This window comes from Xiphophorus maculatus, chromosome 10, assembly GCF_002775205.1.
Source record: "Xiphophorus maculatus strain JP 163 A chromosome 10, X_maculatus-5.0-male, whole genome shotgun sequence".
NCBI lineage: Eukaryota > Metazoa > Chordata > Actinopteri > Cyprinodontiformes > Poeciliidae > Xiphophorus > Xiphophorus maculatus.
This window is the reverse complement of record NC_036452.1, coordinates 24,206,439-24,226,583: the sequence shown is the minus strand read 5'-3', so window position 1 is coordinate 24,226,583 and position 20,145 is coordinate 24,206,439. Positions and strand designations below refer to the sequence as shown.

The 20,145-nt window shown below is 40.0% G+C and overlaps 1 protein-coding gene across 1 annotated transcript; it reads right to left on the bottom strand.

Annotated features, from left to right (window-relative positions):
* Positions 1-8,290: 8,290 nt before the first annotated feature.
* hhex (hematopoietically expressed homeobox) lies at positions 8,291-15,290 on the bottom strand. Its single transcript, XM_023341478.1, has 4 exons — positions 14,358-15,290; positions 11,553-11,731; positions 9,508-9,558; positions 8,291-9,432 (listed from the first exon to the last, which is right to left on the bottom strand). The coding sequence occupies exons 1-4, from the start codon at positions 14,776-14,778 to the stop codon at positions 9,169-9,171; spliced, it is 915 nt and encodes a 304-aa protein (XP_023197246.1). The 5' UTR covers positions 14,779-15,290; the 3' UTR covers positions 8,291-9,168.
* Between the last annotated feature and the right edge of the window lie 4,855 nt (positions 15,291-20,145).

Genomic DNA, 20,145 nt, shown 5'->3' with positions numbered 1-20,145 from the left:
ACACTTTGTGGAATGCCTAAAATCTCTACCTTCATGGTGCTTAGAATGATGTAATTGACCCATCATGACTAAGTTTAAAAAGATAGGTAAAATACTATCACCTTTTAGCTCCTAAATGCCACCCGTTTTTAAAAATTGTATTTATTTATTTTAACTTGCTGTTTTCACATGCTATCTGAAATGCTACAATCAAATACTATATAGGAGAAACTGCTAAAGCCCGTCCAGGCTGAGGCTTTTTGATTTGTCTGAATGCCGACATGCAGATAGGACAGAGTTTTATCACTGAGTTTGGTTCTGTTTTTGACACGATACTGTTTGATAGATTTATTGCCGTGTTGTTCATTTCTTCAATAAAAATAAAAAGTTTTATTAAATTGCTACACAAAGGTAAGAATGCATTTTGTAACATAACAAATGGAGGAAAATGATAAGCATAAGGCTTAGCTCCTCATTCTCCACTCCTTCCTCAGTGTAAATTTAATGTTGTTGTTTCATTGTTCTTCCATGGCTCCTTACCTGATCCTCTGTGATTATCTTTGATACACCGTCATTCTTCCCTGTTGTCTTCCTGTTATGTTCTTCAATTGTTCCTCTGGCAGTTTTCTTGGGACTCATGAAAGTTTCCATTTTGATTCACTTGATAAACATTCAGATCTTCCTCTGATGAACTTGACTTTGTATGAACTTTGGTCCCACCAAAACCATTCAACATCACATCTTCTGCTTAGTATTTTCAATCATATGTATCACACCACTGCACTATTAGCATAAGCATTTATGTCAAGTTATATTATTAACTTCTAAGATCTTCCTGTCTTTGTTCATCTGGATAATCTTTTGTAAGTCCCTTAGAAATCACCAGAATCATGTTCACCCAGTGCTTCAGTGTCTCCTTAAGAATCACTTCTATGTTGAGGCAGAAAAGTTCTAGCTCCATATTTTTATGAATACATACCTGAAAGCGGGCTGGTAAAGACAGATCCAGAGAAGATCCAGACAGTCATTAATTGTCCCACTGCTGATAGCTGGAAGTAATTAGTGTTTTAGTAATTAGTTACTGTCACTTCATGAAGAACACAAGGCAGTCAAACAGTTCTTCTTACTGCACACACACCTCCAGAGAAACAGTCTCTCTGGTCACCTGAAGCTGACAAATTCTCTGAACTCAGTTATTTCTGGAGCATCCAGCCTAACACTCAAAATCAATTCACTTTGAAGATCCAACACTGGAGTGGGTGTGATCACTGCTGCCACAGAGAAATTCATTTTAGAAACTACTTCCACACAGAGTACATTTAAGATAAGAATAATACATCAGACAAAAAAACAACATTTTGATACAGAAATAATGATTAGTATGTCTAATACCTGCCTTTAAGATTTTCTCTCTGACTCGTTGCTCTGTCCTCCTCTCTCCCCTCCCCATATAGATATTTACCACCACAGTTCATGTTGTTCCCAAACTGTTCCCTGTGCTCTTTAAGTCCCTTAATTCACCTGGATGTTTGCTACATTTGGCCATAACTATTTATTATCTGTAGCCTTGCCGTGCCAGGATGGCTTGTTTGAAGAGTTAATTGTTCAGGTGGACTCATTGTAAATTGGATGGTGAGGCAGAAAATCCTGTACTCTTCTAAGTATCTGGTGAATACTTTTAAAACCTCCCTATCTCCCATTTGCTTATGGCCTAATTGAAAAGCAAATAGCACACTTGACTGCACCCATGAATCGGTGAGTGATATCTCCTTAGCTGCCGGAGGAATGAAAGCCTTCTTTGACCTCTCCTGTTTTCCATTGCTTCAAATGGCCTCCGTCACACATTATCTATTGCATTATTGTTTGGGGGATTAATGTTTCAGTGTCTAACCTTTTCACACACAGATTAAGTGGTTTTTGGAACAGCTTCATGCCCTAAATGTTGACTCACCATCTGCGACACGGAACGCTGCTGGACTGATTAACCAGAGCTGTACAGGAACAGTATTTTTATAAGACATAGGAAATCACCTCCACATACAGTAATAATCAGAAACTGATCATGAATGAGTTGTTTGCAAAATGTCTTCACTTAGGCCTGACACAAGACACCTTTTATGCAAATGTGCATCAAAAGACCATTAAAAGTGTGAACTTTGCATTGTTAGGTAAATAATCACAGTTTTAAAGCTAAGTTCCATTTAAACTAGCATGTAAAGTCCATTAAAAGTGTCATTATTTACTGAATGACACTTCATAACTGTCATAAACATTCATGAATACTCCTTCATGTTCATAACAGTTGTTGTCATGTTTCTGATAGAGTCACGTCAGTCAAATAAAGTGTTACCAAATAGTTCAGGTGAGCTGCTGCTAAGACTCAGAACATTTCTGAAAAATCCCAAATTTCAGTGCCTCCAGAATTCAGCCAGAGGAGAGAGAAAACATTCTCCTGTGAACTACACAGTGAATTGTGATTTGGGTAATATGTAAATAAGAAGACCTAATTGTTCCAGTCCCAAGGCTTTTTGGTCTGCTCTTGGGTTTGTGCTCCAGGGTGATGAAGCATCTTTTAAAAAAAGAGAGCTGGAAGTTATGCTCCAGGTAGAGATAAAACTGCCCACACATTGTTAAGATTTATCCCAGTATATTAGAAATAAGGATTTTGCCAGTGGTCAAACTCAGGTAAGTCACTGGGTTTTTGTCTCGGTTGCTGAACACTGAACAAACTCTCTCCCATTGCATGGATTTCTTGTTGTTTGATCCATCTCAAGTAAATTTTAGATTCTACAAGCATTGCCCTTTAATGCAGATTGTGTTCACAACTTTTTTAACAGAACTTAGCAATAATACAACAGTGGTAATACCTAGAAATAATCCTACTCAGCAAATCCAGCAGGCCCAAATTAACCTTGTCAGATTTGATTTCATTTCATTTGATCTGTTCGTCAGGCAAGAATTTGACTGAATGTTCACCGGCTCGATTTTTTTTTTTTCAACCCTTATACTCCGCAAACATTCAGCATGCTAAGCTAAATATCCTAACACCGAGCCGTGTGGCGAACGTGATGTCTGTCATACAGCTTGATCTCAACTCAAAATAATAGTTATAAACCATCTCAGAAAAAAGTATTTACCAAGCACAGTGAACAACTCAGACATGTGGAAAGTAAATTGTCCTGAAATGACTTGGCTTCTGTCGGTGGGAACCTGTGATTCTGGGCCGGAGTCAGTGAAGGAAATCCTTTAGTGTTACAGCCGCTGTAGGAGTTCAGAGTTAAGAAGTCAAGAGTTGCTGATTCCATTTGAACACCTCTAGATTTGATACGGAAACACTTTGTTTTAACACTGGATTTTAACTACTAATATGATACACCCCAGAGTTACATAAACAGAATGTGACTCTGTTAGAGTCAAATTAACTCTGCTTTTGCATAAACTCTACTAACACCAAAACATTTAACACTTTTGAATTTGCTGTGTAGTAATTAGTATTTCATATCAAACTATACTACAACAACGTACTGGAAGCATCATGGATGATATTTGTCTGTTGCCACATTGTCATGATCCTTCGTTTTTTGTGTTTTATTTGTATTTCTGCTTTGGTTATGTAAGTATGTAAATTATAATTGAACACATCTAGCTAACAATGATAGCAGCAAACAGATAAATAAAGATGACTCAAACATTTATACTTTTCTCTGGATATTTCAATTAGACAGTTAGTTTGTATCACATGCTGCAGGTTTGATGCTGCCCATGTTAGAGTTTTCTTTGGAGTAAATAACGGTTTCACTTCTTTATTTTAGGCACTTGTGTCAGCATTAACTTGGTTGTCCACTCAGCATGCAGCCTTCAAACTTAATCTATTCTGGGTACAAATGACCTCATTAGTGTTGCTGAATAATCTCCATGGATGTCAGTGTGGTGTTACGAGGAAACTATCAGAGAAATTCTGAAGAACAGAAGGAGACGTTTTCATAACGTAAATGAATTATTTATGACTCTATTATACCAGATAAATACCATCGTACAGTCTGCATTCTGTAGCTGTTCAAACACCACTGGATGGTTTTAGGGGTGGACATGCACATGGGTCATGTGCATCAGTCCGCACTGACTGCGGTGCCAAAGGAACAAAAATGCTTCCATTCAGAGGGTGTCGCTGTACACACAACAGATAAAGCAAACCATTTATGATGGCTTCCAAGAGTGGATCATTTATCTGTCAGGCACTTAGGTAAAAAAAAAAACTGATGTTATACACACACACACCCCACACACACATTCATACAAAGAGTGTAAGAGCTATGACATTAACTGAAAAAGGTTTGACTCGGTCTATTTTATTGAAGTAAATCACTCCATAAAAATCATTTCAGAGCACTTTCTATAAAAGCAGATGGGTTCTAATCAAATCCAGCTACATTCAGTTAGTTATTTCAGTCCCAACTGTCAGTCATATTCAGTCTGAGGACAGAGGATAATTTCTTCTTGTCCATCAGACCCAAGTGCAATATGTCTATATTTTGTTGTTTCAAATTAAAATGTAAATAAAATCAATGTAATCTTGTGCAGAGCCATTTTTCTCACATGCTACATCCCAAAGTGAGCCTCTGTCACCGTTAAGATGCGCAGAGCGCAGCTAGCTCCTACAAGGGACACATCAGAGGAGATGTTTGCCTTCCTTCAACACAAATCATCATCCGGCTAATTAACTTTGAGCTCAAAGGTGGCCAAATGACTGAACAGATGCAATAAAATATATTCTGCAACCCATATTATATTTATATGGGGATGAGATGCAGTTCTTTAATCAATTTGACGGAATCTGTGTATTCCCTTGTCACTTTGTTCAATACCACCCAGTATGAGGGATTACTGCAAAGTCAACAATAAAACGATGCTGGTCCAGGAGGAATGAATGCTGCAAGTCAATGACTCAATTTAATCTGCTGGGTTTCCTTAGATAATAAACCATATGCGCTAATCTGAATAATGAACTGGACTGGATTAATTGCTTGATATCTAGGATCAATTGGAATGTATGTTTGAATGAATTGAAATGACTTTCCTGAACAGATCTGCACAGAAACTTGTCTGCAGACCAATCACCTATACTGTAGTATATTTTGCCACACTGAGTGACTTTAGACAGGGGACAGATATTATAAATTCACAAAGTTCTGAAACTCATAACTGGCTAAATAGATATGAAATAGTTGCAAAAGACTTATATTAAAGAAAGTTTATAGAGTTATTATTTTCTTAAGATAAAATGGATTAACAGACACACGGGTGTCAAGTTTTATAAAAATAATCACATGAAAAAACTCTATTTTAGGATTTTTAAAAATCCATTTAATTGTGGCACTTGTGGCTTTCCGTTCTTGCTAGGTGATCCAAATGGTTCATATTTTAGATTTTAGATTTCTGCTTGTGTGACATGTTTAGATTTGAACAACAAATACCATCATGGGCCAAAACCTCTAGCAGTCCAGGTTCAACCGGGCCAATCAGAGAACAGAAGGATGACATCAATTTTCTGCGCCGTTTTAGAATTTGCCTGTAGTTTTAGAAATGCCACCAAAGGAAGTGAACGAAGCCCATCAGTCCATGTTGGTCACACTTCCAAAATATTGAATTAACATTAGCAGCAAGAAGGTCCTGGGTTCGATTCCCGGCCCGGGGTCTTTCTGCATTGAGTTTGCATGTTCTCCCTGTGCATGGTGGGCTCTCTCCAGGTACTCTGGCTTCCTCCCACTGTCAGGTTAACTGGTTTCTCTAAATTCTTCCTAGGTGTGTGTGTGTGCGCTTGGTTGTTTGTCCTGTCTGACTCTGTGTTGCCCTACGACAGACTGGCGACCTGTCCAGGGTGTACCCCGCCTCTTGGTTGGTTACCCGACCCCAATAGGGACAAGGGTGTTAGAAAATGGATGGATGGATGGATGGATGGATGGATGGATGGATGGATGGATGGATGGATGGATGGATGGATGGATGGATGGATGGATGGATGGAGTTGCCTCATTTAGACCAGTTCTTTCTTCACAGTGGAGGACGGTTGGTTACAGCACAGGGAACTTCCAGTAAGCTTCATAGTGTCAAACTGGCGCATTACATACATCATGGACAAATGTTAGCAATTTGGTCAAATTTAAAATGTCCACAGAAGGAAGCAATCGATTCTCAACAGCCAGAACCCTCCTTGTTCTAAGCAAAGCGTAGAACAAGGAGGGTTTTTTTTTTTACCAGGCTGCCTTCAGATGTTTCTAATTGTCAAAGTGTTGGAGGCCGGCTGGCTCAGAGTGGAGGGACTGGCTTTTGACTTTTATCTTTACTCATATTCTTTTGACTTTGAGAAATAAACGAATGAAATTGGGTTAGACATAAAGACAGTTAAGCAGTAGCTTCTCATCAAAGTCTTGCCATTTTTTTCTGTTGTGTGTCCTCTCCACATGCGCCTCTGTCCCGGCTGGCGACACCAGTATCGATGTGAGCAATGTTGTCCCTCATTAATTTATCAGTTTAACAGAGTCAGGGGGGGGGGGGGGGGGCTGCGGGGGCTCAGCAGGGGGAGATAATGGCTTCCATTTGGCCAAGGTCAACAGTCAACACATTCCTCAGTCGTTCAAATATATCCACACATTAACTTGTGTCCATCAATACCACCAAACACACACACACACACACACACACATACAGGAAAATATAGTTGGTGTGTTTTAGTGGACTTGTTCTGTCTAATCTCCATATAATTTCAGGATCTGATTGTTTCTCATCATTTTCACTTCAGTTAGTTCTGTTTTATTTCCTCACTCTGCTCTGTCACTGAGCTCAATATCTAAACAAGCAATAAATAAATTACATTATTTTACTTTTAAATGCACTGCCATTCATAGAAACATGGCAACAAACTGCTCCCCCAAATATACACTGGAGGAGAACATTTGGTACAAGATGACAGCTTTCATAATCAGGGAGCATAAAAAGGATAAATGTCTCATTAAAACACTCCAGCTCACTGGGATCTGATTTTTTATTTATCTGATTATCTTTCAGTTCCAAGTCCTCCTCATTAAACATGTCGAGCGTTACATATGAACGAATAAAGACATAACTGTCTGTTTTCTGATTACAGTTAGTGTTCTCATAGGGAAACATTGACAGTCAGATTTCACCTCGCCCTCACACACTGGGCTGACTGACAATACTCCTCACTCATTCATTACCTCTTCAAACATTCCATTGAAATGTATGTGTGTGAATTAGTCATTAGACTCTAATCACCTTGTATTTGTTCTTCATTTGGTGCTTGAATTGACCAAACGAGGAAGACTGGCTCTGCTTAAATCCATCAGCTTCATATAAAAGCCGCTTTCTTTTTTATCATGTCAGAAAACAAACCTCTGTGATCACTGCTGATTTCTTTATCAATATCCTTTGTATTTGTGTGTGTGTGTGTGTGTGTGTGTGTGTGTGTGTGTGTGTGTGTGTGTGTGTGTGTGTGTGTGTGTGTGTGTGTGTGTGTGTGTGTGTGTGTGTGTGTGTGTGTGTGTGTGTGTGTGTGTGTGTGTGTGTGTGGCTGCTGAACATTTCACCTACCAACTGTGTGTGCTTTCTTTCAAATGTTGACTTTACTCTGCACAATTTGTGAACCATTACACAATACAGAAGCTGAGATCAATGAATGTTCTGTTGACTGTAGAATAGTCCTGCATGTGGAGGCCATTGAACCGCAGTAATGTCACCCAAACAAGCTGATTACTGGATATGCATCACATTATCACACACAGTCACAGGTCTGGGTTGCATTTAAAGAATTTTTAGGATTATTTTGAAATCTGCTCATTTTTTTTATTCCTGTGAAAATGTCCTGCATGTGAACAACCCGGGTTTTTGTCGCATGTCTATCAGCTCTCTCTGTTCCTGCTTCTCTGAAGGTTCACTCAATCATTAACCTAATCTACTCACTGAAAAAGTCCCACTCATACTGTTTGCATGGCAGCTTGATAAGCTATTTGAAGTTGGATGTGGCGATGGGACAACAATCGACATGGACCGAATGGCTCGCTAATCTGTGGCTGTCTTTATTTCAACATCTGGGAACAAAGAGAAGCAGCTCAGTGAAGAACGGTGATTAGGTTTAAATTAAAAGATGGAAGTGTGTGTGTGTGTTCTGGTGATATCACAATTACTGAGACAGGAGCTAAAGAACATTTGGACAGAGTCGCTCAGATGTTTGGGATTATGGAATCTTTTCTATGATCAATAGTGCAACAAGAATAAAGAGCAAAAAGACAAAACAGAAACTGAAACAAAGTCAGTTTACTAAAATCCATACAAATAAGTCTTCTTTGAACTCTGCACAGATTTTGCACATCGAGATAAACATCTAATTTGATTAAAAATATGGTTCAAAGTAGTTTTCATACAAATACATTTGTGCACCTTAGTCAGCTAAAACTATGTAAACAGCAGGATTAATATCCAGTTATCATATTAAGAAAATATATACATTGGTATTTTTCCTTTGTTAATATATTTTATCATTTAAATGTAGATTATTATTTATTTATTATTATTATTTATTAGTACTATTCATGTATTTGAAGTTCATAAACTGTAAAAATCCAGTCATACAGCTAACGGTAAATTAAAAATAGATTTTCTTTAAAAGCAGTTTTGTCCTGATTAACAAAAATGACATTTATGTTAAATGTAAGCTAACATGTTTTTATTCAGATAAGAAAACGGACTCTTAAACATGACTCCAAAAGTACATCGTAAGCTTCACTGATTATTCATTTGTATACAACAATTTGAACATACACAATAAAAGATAGAGGGAAATACCATATATTTACAGTGATCGTTAGTAGTCACTACTAATGCAACCCAAAAACTATTATACATGATATACAAGAGGTAAACACAGCACTGATGACTGAATGTTAAATAGATTTGTGAATCAGAGCTGCAGAAAGCAGCATTAGCCATGGCTGGAGATAAAGCAATACAAGGTTCAGTCAAAAAACTGAAAACATTTCCAAGTCCGGGCTGAGTCTTTTATTTGAACTTATTTCTGCATTCCTACTTCCCAGGAAGGCACATAAAGCAAGTTTTAGAAACAGAGTTCATCGTCCAGCCAGAACAATGAGAGGCCATCTGACCTACGCTGCACAATTATGGGTTTAGTGTTAACTCACTGTTATTTTCTATATCCAGTTCCTGGTCTGAATCATCGGACACATCAGAGTCCAGCTCCGTGGGGGACTGTACAGACCCAGAGTGCACACGGTGACCCCCGGGGGTCAGGAGTGGGGTTGGGCCTGTCTGCCGGTGCTCCAGGCTCTGGATCCCCACCTGCTCCGTCAATTTATCCGACTTACAGTTCCTCCCGAGCGCGCTGTCGTCCTCCACCTCCCGCTTGCCGCCCTGGGGATTTTCCTGCCACAGATAGGAAGATGGATTTAAAGCCCACACGGATGTTTCTATGCTGACTTTGTTTAAAAAGCTCTTCACCTGTTTTAATCTTCTCCACTTGGCTCGTCGGTTTTGAAACCACGTCTTCACCTGAAACACAAAAACACTCGGATGTTCTTTGCCTGTCATGTCACAAATTTTTATTTGTCACATTCTCAGAATTAAACAACAAAGAAAGTCAATATAATGTTTAACACTTAGAAAACAAAGTTGACAAATTATGATGTGATTCAAATTTGTACTATTTAAAAATAATATCAAATAATAAAGCATAAGAATATCAATAAAAAAATAATAATCGCTATACAATTTAAACACAGGCTAGGCCTTAGCTTAAAAACAATAGAATAGAAAGTAGCCCGTATGGTCACTGATCATTCTTAGCTGTCTCTTCACTGCCTGTTTCCACTGGACACAAATTCATATATTTTATAAAAGGTCAAAGAATTATTAGAAAATAGAATTGCTTTTCTATTGCTATGAACGGCAGTTCCTGTCCTCGCTTTATCAATGATAATAAATGCGTAATTTTCTTAGTTTTGAAGTTGTTGTCTGCTGGTTTTATCGACAGGTGGACATTGAACGTGGACATGCTGGATTTGTTTTGTTTTTGGATGTAAAATCGGCAAAAAGTAGATATTTTAGAAGAATGACCCTCATGTAGGCTCACTGTGACCCTCACTGTGGGTCCGTGGGAAGAGCAGGCCTAAAGTGCTCTAAACTTTCACTTAATTACTATTAAGTGAAAGTTTTACTATTTAATTACTATTTCACTTACTGATAGTTTTTAGATTAGAAAAGCCCATGAGCTGCAAATTAGCTTACGCCATAAGCACCATGACACATGCATGGGACTTTGGTCGGGATGATTAGAAAAGCGCTTCAAGTCAGTCAGTTTACTGGTAAACACTGAAACCTGAAACTTCAACATCAAGGAATAAAAAAAGAACATTTATTAATTATAGTGTTGTGAAAAAATGTGAACGGGAAATGCAAAAATGACACATGGGATAGATTCATTTAATGGTTAAAATAAAGACTTGAATTGAAAAATGTCAAATTAAAATTCAACTCAAAATAAATGCCTTGGCCGAAAGTTGTGTCGTTTGATTTTTTTTATTTTTTGAATTTTTTGGACAATCCTCCCCGCCCGTCAGGCGGAGGATTCTCCTGCAGCTCATCAGACTTGATGCTTTTATTTACTCAGGTTAACCTGCAGCGGAGAGCCTGAGTTATACTGCTGGAATGAGAAAACCTGTATGAATAAAGGTCAAATAATAATAATAAACACACTTTTAAAATAGTTTAATTTCACTAAACATAAAGCATGAGAATCTCTTAAAAAGACTGAACGATAACAGTCCAGGAGGTCATGCCCATCCAGCCCGAACTGAACGAGAGATTTCTGAACTGCTGTTCAGTCAGTCCTCTCGCATTAAGAAATGACTTTAAAATTAAACAACTATTGTTTTAAACAGCGTAAAAAAATTGTCCATTCACAGTTAGTAATCCCAAAATTATTCATACCCATATGGAACATTTGGATTTATAATCGTCTTTTACTTTTAGCGCCAGTGAAAACCAGCGGAGCCGCAGCGGGTCGGGTTGCTGTTTGTCCCGGTCAGAAATAAAAAGGGGAGAAATAATTGTCCAAGTCTAGATAAAAACAGATCAAATATTATTTTCAAATCGAATACGAAGCTAACGTTTATGACTAAATGAAAAACAAAAAACCGCATAACTTTGAGGTGCATTCAGCGGCTTATAGGATTTTTAAACCTTTCTCGATTGTATATATATTTAAAACAGATTGTATATATATTTAAAACAGATTGTATATATATATATATATATATATATATATATATATATATATATATATATATATATATATATATATATATATATATATATATATATATATATATATATATATATATATATATATATATATAATAATTATTATTTTTATTATTATTATTATTATTATTGAAGCCAGACAGACAGAGCTCCCGTCTTCCCGCAGGAAAAAGGCTGAGATGAAACAAAGTTCGGTCGGTTCTGGGCGGGTTCGGCCTCCTCACCTGTCTCTCGCTGAGCTGCAGCATCTTGGCCAGACGCTTCCTCTCCGGAGGGGACAGGTATTTCTGCGTCTCGAACTTCTTCTCCAGTTCGACGGTCTGGTCGTTGGAGAACCGGACCTGGCCTCCCTTTCTCTTGTGTAGGGGCCGCTGGATAAACGGGCTCCACAGCAGGGGCTTCCCTTCATACACACACACACACACACACACACACACACACACACACACACACACACACACACACACACACACACACACACACACACACACACACACACACACACACACCTGCATTATCAGCTGGGTTCTGTTCGGTGACCCGGCCCTATCAGACGGTTCCCGCTTTAGTTTTGCTGCTGGATGTTAGATGTTTCACAGGAAAACAACAATTCAACAATACAGACAGAAAGCAGAGCAAACTGAAACGCAATATTAAAATGAAAATATGAAGAAATAAACACAACAAAAACAAAGCTTCATATGTGATTATTAGAATTTCTAATTGCATCCTGGATTATACAGGAAGCCCATATTAGGAAAGCAATACTGGGAGCTTCAGCAGAGAAAAGGGCCGCATAGATGTGCGGAATCAGCGCAGTTTCCTCCCAGTAATAATGGTGTGGAACAAACAGCAGCAGCCAGCCGCCTGCTGCATGCTGTCTTTTCAGGAAGGTCGTGACAGAGCGAAAACTATGGCCAAATATCCGCTTCATGTGCTTCCTGCTTTCTGCTGTGATTACAGACGAGGAGGGCAGCTATCCACTGAGCAGGCCTCTGCTCTCACTCACTATGATGCCATGTGCAGCTTTTCATGCAATCTGCGGCATTTTCACCCTCTTATGACCACAATGATGGTCTAAGGCTGTGGAAAGGCCAAAAAAGGTGTTACTGGCCTGATATACAAGACAAGCTCAACTCTAGTATCCGGCAATTATTCTCTATTAATGTCTGTTAATAGTTTATAAGGCAAAACAAACAAACAAACGAACGCACGTCACATCCTGTCAGTGGATGGTGAGGAACCATTCGTGTTGACTCTTTGTGAAGGTTTTAGTTAAATGATAAACTGTTTGAATAATCATTCAGAAACCAAAAACAGACGTTTTGGACTCACATCTGTTCAGATTTCAGCATCAAATCGCCACTCAGACGGTTTTCAGTTTAATCATCACAAAACTGGAGGAACGTGAAACACAGAAACCAGAATCAGTCCCACTGGAGGCTAAAATCAACTCCGCTGAACAATTACAAACTGTTACAAAACAACTACAAAACTCCATTTTTAGAGTTATTTGCAAACTTTTATATATTTTTTATTACAAGTAAAATAAAGTACATTTTGTTGCAGTTTTTGCATAAACCCGTTTGACATCAAAGCGGCTCTTTTAAAAAATAATAATTATAGACCTCTATTAAAATAACCAGATTATTACATAATTTCAACAAACTGAACTGGAGTCTCTTTAGAGGTGATCAGTTTATGAGCCGCAGTCATGCGACTCACAGTCTGGAACCCGGAGGCTCTTCTTGTTCCATCTCTGCTGTGGGGGTCCCACCGGGCCCGGGGCCCCTCTCTGTGCGCCCCCCCCCCCCCCCCCCCCCCTACCCCCTACCCTCTCTCTCTGCCTCGCCGCCTGCCATGAAGAAAGTCAGCCACATCCTCGCAGGGCCCGGCAGAGGAAGTGCAACAATATGTGAAAAACGGATCCCGGGCTATCAGAGGCCGAGTGTTTCCTGAATATGTCTGTATTGAGGATGTCGATAAAATAATCAGCAGCGTGCAGCGGCCTCCCGAGGAAGCGGCTGGCCGGGGTGAGACAGGAAAACATTTAACAGCTTCTGAAAGCAGATTTACTCCTATCGACAGGCTCACAGCTTCCGCTATGAACGGAAAAAGGCCCGGCTTGCTCACTAACCCAAAATCACTATACTTCAGAGGACCGTCCTGTACCCACTATCAATCATATCTAATTTAAGTTGAACTCAGCCGAGTCCAGCCAGGCCTGCTTGATATCACACCAATCATCACGTTTCCAGACCAACAGTCAGCTGCTCATGATAGAGGAGATTCTTCTGATCTTCCAGAACAATGGGCCCCCGGAGAACAAGTCAAGGTCGGCCACTCAGGGCCCCCAGCGCAACCCCAGCGCGCTGAATGGATATGCCTGAAGCTATTGTGGCCCTAACTGTCTGTCACAATAACAGCGTGACTCACGTGTGCGTGGTCAGCCATCATGCGCAGAAGCTCTTTGGAAAACTGTGCAAAAGTCTCCAGCTGGTTGTGGTCCTGTGCACAGTGTGTGTGCGTGCGTGCGTGCGTGCGTGCGTGCGTGCGTATATGTGTTTTTGCACATAGCGAACATGCAACTGGAGAAGATCTGAAGTTCGATATGCACCACCAAGCGTGATACTCATGCAAAAACGGTTTCGTTGGCACTGAAACGAAGTTTGTTAACGCAGAAAAGCGCCTGCACTGAGTCAGAGAGAATGGTGTTACAGTCATAGAGGCCGGAATTTAGAATTGATCATATTTAGACCTGATTGTTGGGAAATGATGATATGTTAACTCAGACACCCTTACCCAGATATGTTTTCACACAAAACAATGGGAAGACAAACTAATGTAACGGTCAATGGAAACCCGAAAACACAGTTTTGCTCAGTAACAGTAACAATGGGACTTGATGATGAAGTGGAAGAATCCACCCTGAGTCAGAACAAAGTTTACGCACAAGGAAAGAGACCAGCTGTCAGTTAAACAACTGTCAGAATGGAGAAAGTGAAAAGGGGGCGCTGGTCTCTGCTCACCGAGGGGGTCCTGTCGGAGCAGCGCCTGTGCGTACTCCCCCATGGAGCGGTGCTGCTGCTGGTGGAACGGGTAGATGGAGCCGCTGAAGGCTCCGACGGGGCCGTAAGTCGCTGTTAGCGCGGCGTGGGACAGAACCGGGTGGATCGGCGTGGGCTCGTAAATCGGTGTCCGGTAGGGAGAAATCAGACTGGTGAAGGAGGAGTTCGCTGACGGGAGTGTCGGTGTGGGGATCACCGGAGTGGAGCAGGAGGAGGAGGAAGACGAAGGTGAAGAGATGGCGGCCGAGCCAGTCCTTCCCAGGATGTCCTCGATGTAGAAGGGGGTCGGGTGAGCCGGCTGGATGGGGGTCGGTGCGTAAAGCGGGACGCTCATGGTGTGTGCCGCTGCGGACGCGCTACGTCTCTCCGTCTCTTCTAGCATAAATCTAACACTTTTCTCACGTCTTCAATCCAGAGCCTTCTGTAACTCCCAGCTCTGAAGCTGAGCGCACTTTTCCCCACTTCCACTAACCAAGAGGGTCCCCGGGCTGCGCAGGGGCCGTTACAGTGTTTTGGTGCCCATCAGGTCGGACTGCTGGCCAGCTGACACTCGATCCAACCGCTGGGTCTGTTATCTGACTGCACGCGCAGAAGGGAGGAGATAAATGGACGGCCGACTTCCTGCAGGTGGCTGGTGGCCGTTTCTGATTGGCTTTGTCTGAGACCCAAACTCGCCCCGCAGTGAGGGGAGATTATTTTTTCTTTTTCTGCTTTTCAGGAGAATCTCAGGTCTGAAAGCCCAAATATCAGCTGGATGAGATGAATACTGAGAATATAGTTAATGTGGTCACATCGCTTCAGCAGCTCAGTATAGTGTAATGACACACGGCTGCAGGAATCCCTTTAAACACTCAGCTACAGACCAGAAGAAACTTTTTTTAAAGTTCAGCCTTAAACTGAAAGGCAACAAAATAAGTACATATTTAAATGACTTAATTTGGCATCTTTTACAGAAGATGAATAAAAAAGAAAGAGGTATGTTCCTAGAAAAAGAATCGTTTTCGAGAACTGAGTTAATAGATTAAACGTGTTTTTAAACCAAAGCTTTTTAAGTATGGTTCCCATTTTAATGTTATTAAGATATCAAAAATAGTTTTAGAACCATTATCAGACGAACTTTTTTTCCAGAGCCAGAGTTGCTCCGTTATCCACCAGAAGCTTCATTTCAGTGTCAAAATGTAACCTGGATTCATTTGTGAAGAAAAGAAAAACCTTTATTGACTACTTTCCTAATCAAAAACAAACACCTTTAATTGTAAGTGATTTATTATTTAGTCTTAATTTCTACGAAGAGTCTGGATTACAGATCAGTCAATCATGTTTATTTGTACGGCGCATTTCAGCAGCAAAGCCATTCAAAGTGCTTTACATCATAAACACCAAAATACAAAGTCATCAGATTCAGCACCTGTAGTGATCTGTTGTCCTATAGGCTGTTAGCTCTGGCGTGGCTCCAGGTTGATCTGCTCTGTGCATTAATAGACTATCGGTCTTTCCACTAATGTGTTAAATCACTGGTAAACTTAGCTGACTGTTAATTCAGTCCAATTCAGTTTATTTATATAACGCCAACTCACAACAAATGTTGCTTAAAGGCACTTTACAAAAAAATTAAATACTAATTTCATTTCAATCATACATACATTCTAATTAATTCAGTACAGTGATTAATTATTCAAATTAGTTTAAAAAAATTCTATCTAAGGAAACCCAGCAGCAGATTGCACACAGTCACTGACTTGCAGCTTCACTTCGTGGTAATAATCACTTACGTTGTGTCATTGACTTTATTCTAAAAGTCTGCTACAGATTATCCAACTTTATGAAGTCACATTTTAAAATGTTCTACTATCAATTTTATCAAATAATCAAAAAAATGAATTCAATGTCTACAGTGTTTTATGTGTTTTGTATTGTGTTTTTATTTTTCAATCAGCTGAGTAGAACTGCATTACTGGATTTGAATGGAAATTCTGATTCTGAAATTCAGTCTAGGTTATTCTTCTGTTTTTATATGTCTACATTTGTATCAGTCTTCATTCTTCAAGGTGCCCAATCACTTTGCTGCTGAATTTCCCTACTGAGGGGAAATAATGATTATTTCTATTCAATCATATCTTTATCTGTACACTACTGGCTTGAAATGTAAAATACCAAGATTAAATTATAATAACTTTTACTCTACTGTATGTGTATTGGACTTGTTTGGCTTTTTTAAATATATATGAATTGACTCTAGCGTATGAATAAACTCAGCTGAACTGAGATTATCTGTGACTGCTCTCTATAACCAAACATTACACCAGACACTCATGTGTAACATTGGGACACAGGTCAGCTTTCTGCTCTGATTTACACCAGATTCTGTGATTGTCCATAATTGACTCAAGACGATCGGAACACATATGATTACATATTTTCATAGCTGTGACCGTAATAAAGAAAAAGCAAGGCCCAGCAGAGACTGCACTTCCTGCGGCAATTTAAGAAGTACGCAGGAGCAGGTGATGTTCTACATGTGTCTGTGTTCGTCCATCACATTGTGGTTCAGCTCATCCACCATGCAGGACAGGCCAGATTGCAGCAAACAATCAGGTCTGCAAATAGGATCATACGGGCCAATCTTCATCCAGGGTTTTTAAAGGTATAGGGTCAGGAAAAGGTCAGCTAACATCTCTGCATACCCCACAGATCATGGACACAAACTGTTGGAACTTTCCCCTTCAGGAGTTTGTAAAAACTGGCTGCCAAAAAAAAATAGTTTCTATCCCATACGGGTCAGGCTGCCTCCTGATGAACACTGAACAGCAAAGTAAAAGTCAAACTCCTTTGTGTGCACAAACTTGGCGAGTAAAACTGATTCTGATTCAGTAGCAATCTGTATTTCTGTCCTGCTTTTTAACAGCGCCCCCTGGAGCCACAATATATGCCACAGCAAGAGTTCTGATTAAAGTTAAAAAAAAGAGAGAGATTGTATTTCTCCTATTTTAGCCTCCCTTCATTTACTTCCTGTGAAATCCAGAACAGAAACTGAAGTTTGTCTTCTAACATGTTAAGCTCTTCAAGCCAGTCAAGTTCCATCAGACGTTGTATCGTTCCAAACGTTTCTAACAGAGCGCTTTGCTCTCACTGCCGGTCTACTGCTGGATCCTAGAGTTCCTGAGTGTAGAAAGGATTCAGAGTCTTTATTTATCAGGATCAGACGAGTTCTTCTGGGGTTTCTGTCTTCTCAGAATCTGAGTCGGTCGTTGCAGACGGCAGGTCACATTCAGCCAGGCTGGTTCTGGTTCCACTGAAGATTCCTTCCTGTTAAAGGACATTTCTTTCTCTCTACTGTCGCCACATGCTTGCTCAGTATGAGGGAAATCCAACGACAAAATGCAAATGACTACTATCACAGGTCAATGAGTGCATCAGTCTGCTGGGTTCCCTTAGATAGAAAACTGAAGCAATAGGAATAATAAACTGAATTTGACTGCATTGGTTTATAACAAAAGTAACAGATTTTGCTTAGAATCTGTTAATATGGCTGAATTGACTGTCTTGTGCAACACTTGTCATGAAACGGAACAATTTAAATAAACCAAACTGAATATGTGCTGGTCCCAGAATCTGGTGTAACACCTGTCCTATCTGCCAGCAGCCAGCACCAACGCTTTCTGCAGAACGAAGGTTGTCAGTTGACAGGAGGCCATGTTAAACCACAACACTGGCCCTGGATTTACCCTCAGGTCTCAAACAGTTTGGAGTGTTATCTTTATTATTGGAAGTTAAACGCCTTCCACAGTGGATTCAGCTGCAATCCACTGTGGACAGCAGCTGAATGGAGGGAGATTAACTCATAATTTGAATGTTTGGAGGTTTCCCGTGAATTTCATGTATCAGGAGATCACCAGTGAAGTGATGATAATGGCAATAAATGCAAATTGTTGTAATGGCTCCCAAAGTGCATGTTTATTCCGTCAAGCAGGTTTCAGTAAGTGTTAAAGAATAACCTGGGACTCCTGGGTTTCAGAGTTACAGCACGGACACGGCAGGTCAGGCGCCCCTCCTGCACGCGCTATTGTCCATCAGAGCTACTAACCCCCCCACCACGGCGTGGGAGGGCCTCAGGGTCCCCACAATAAATCCAGTGGCTCGATAACGTGGTTAAAGCGCGCTCCGCTACATGCTACTTTCTAACGGCCGTAATTTAGATAAAGTCAGCAAACACACAAATGAGCGGCCTTGAAGACTTAAAAGAAGCTCTCAGCGGCCAATATTTGCGCCATATTGATCCGACCAGCCTCTCCTGGCGTCAGACTCCTGTCCAAAATCTACTGATAACTTCTCCCATCCGCCCTGGCAGCTGGCGCCACCTTCCTCCATGTTGATGTGTGTCATGGAGTAACACCTGTCTGCAGGTGTGTTCCCTCATGGTGATCACTATGATGGCTGCTGAGTCTTCCCTACAAACAGCAAGGTTACATCGTATAAGTTCTTCTTCTTCTTCTAATAATAATAATAATAATAATAATAATAATAATTTCATTCGTTCAGTTTAAACAAAAATTTCGCATATTAATAAGAACAAATATTTGAATGAATCCATCAAAAATCCATATAGATAACTAATATATATATAGTATCTGTAGTTATAGCGGTGGATGTCTGACAGCAGAGGCTCCGTCTACATCCTGTGTCCTTTCAGGGAGTCACTATAGAGGCGATCAGGACCTTCAAACACCAGATTCAGCTGGTGGACATGTGGACATGCTAATGATGGACACCGTCCACTGAAGAGGACCGAGCACCTGAAATACAGTATATCTCATATATATATATATATATATATATATATATATATATATATATATATATATATATATATATATATATAATGTGTGTTCTGTTGCATGCATTAATAGTGCAGTGATGTCTGCAGTACACGTTTCAGGAGTAACATATCAAACACACAACTGACCCCAACACTGTGAAGTTCTCCACTTGACCACCAACCTCCTTCACCTCAGCTCATATGAAACATGGACTCAGGAACTTGTTTATAATACGAAACATTACTTTCTCTTATTTTCCTCTTACAAAAAAACAAACACTCAATTCAAACAGGAATCACATGTATCGCTATCACTGAAATACAAACAAGAAAACCTAACCTGATTAAATTACTATTTAATGCGCTTTAAAAACAATCAGAAGTCCGTTCTGCTCAGCTGGATCTAGAAGCCAGTCGGTGTGTGCAGCAGAACCGGGTTGTTGTCTCTGCTGCCAGAATGTCTGCAAGGCCAGGATGATGCATGACATCCAACTGAGGAAACATCCACTTATTGAATCTAATCATTCAACAGGATTCTTCATAAAATCAAGAACATTAACAACAACCCTGATCATCCTCTTCAGGCAACATTATATAACCACCATCTCTTCAGTCAGAGGCTGCCTCAGAGTCACTGTAATACAGACCACTACAGGAGATCCTTCCTGCTATCAGCATCTACTAGTCTAAAGATAACTGTATGGTTACAACATTGATTTTCTCTCCAGACCAAGTATTTTTGAACTGAACTGGCCTTTCCCCACTGTTAAAGTGGATGGGTCAAAACCAGGTAACAGAAAAATGGAGGCAAGGTACTGGCATGAAGATGAACCAAAAAAAAATTAAATTAAAAAGAAATCGTCCCATCTTTTAAAAAGATGAATTTTAATGCAGAGCCATCACATCCACGGATGAAGAGCAGCAGAGCCTGTA

What these genes read in the sequence shown, in the direction of transcription:
- hhex (XM_023341478.1), bottom strand. Translation starts at nt 14,778, where the DNA reads ATGCTAGAAGAGACGGAGAGACGTAGCGCGTCCGCAGCGGCACACACC. An exon ending in TGCAGCTCAGCGAGAGACAG is followed by an intron (nt 9,559 to 11,552) that starts GTGAGGAGGCCG and finishes TTTGTGTTTCAG; the next exon opens with GTGAAGACGTGGTTTCAAAA. An exon ending in AGTGGAGAAGATTAAAACAG is followed by an intron (nt 9,433 to 9,507) that starts GTGAAGAGCTTT and finishes TATCTGTGGCAG; the next exon opens with GAAAATCCCCAGGGCGGCAA.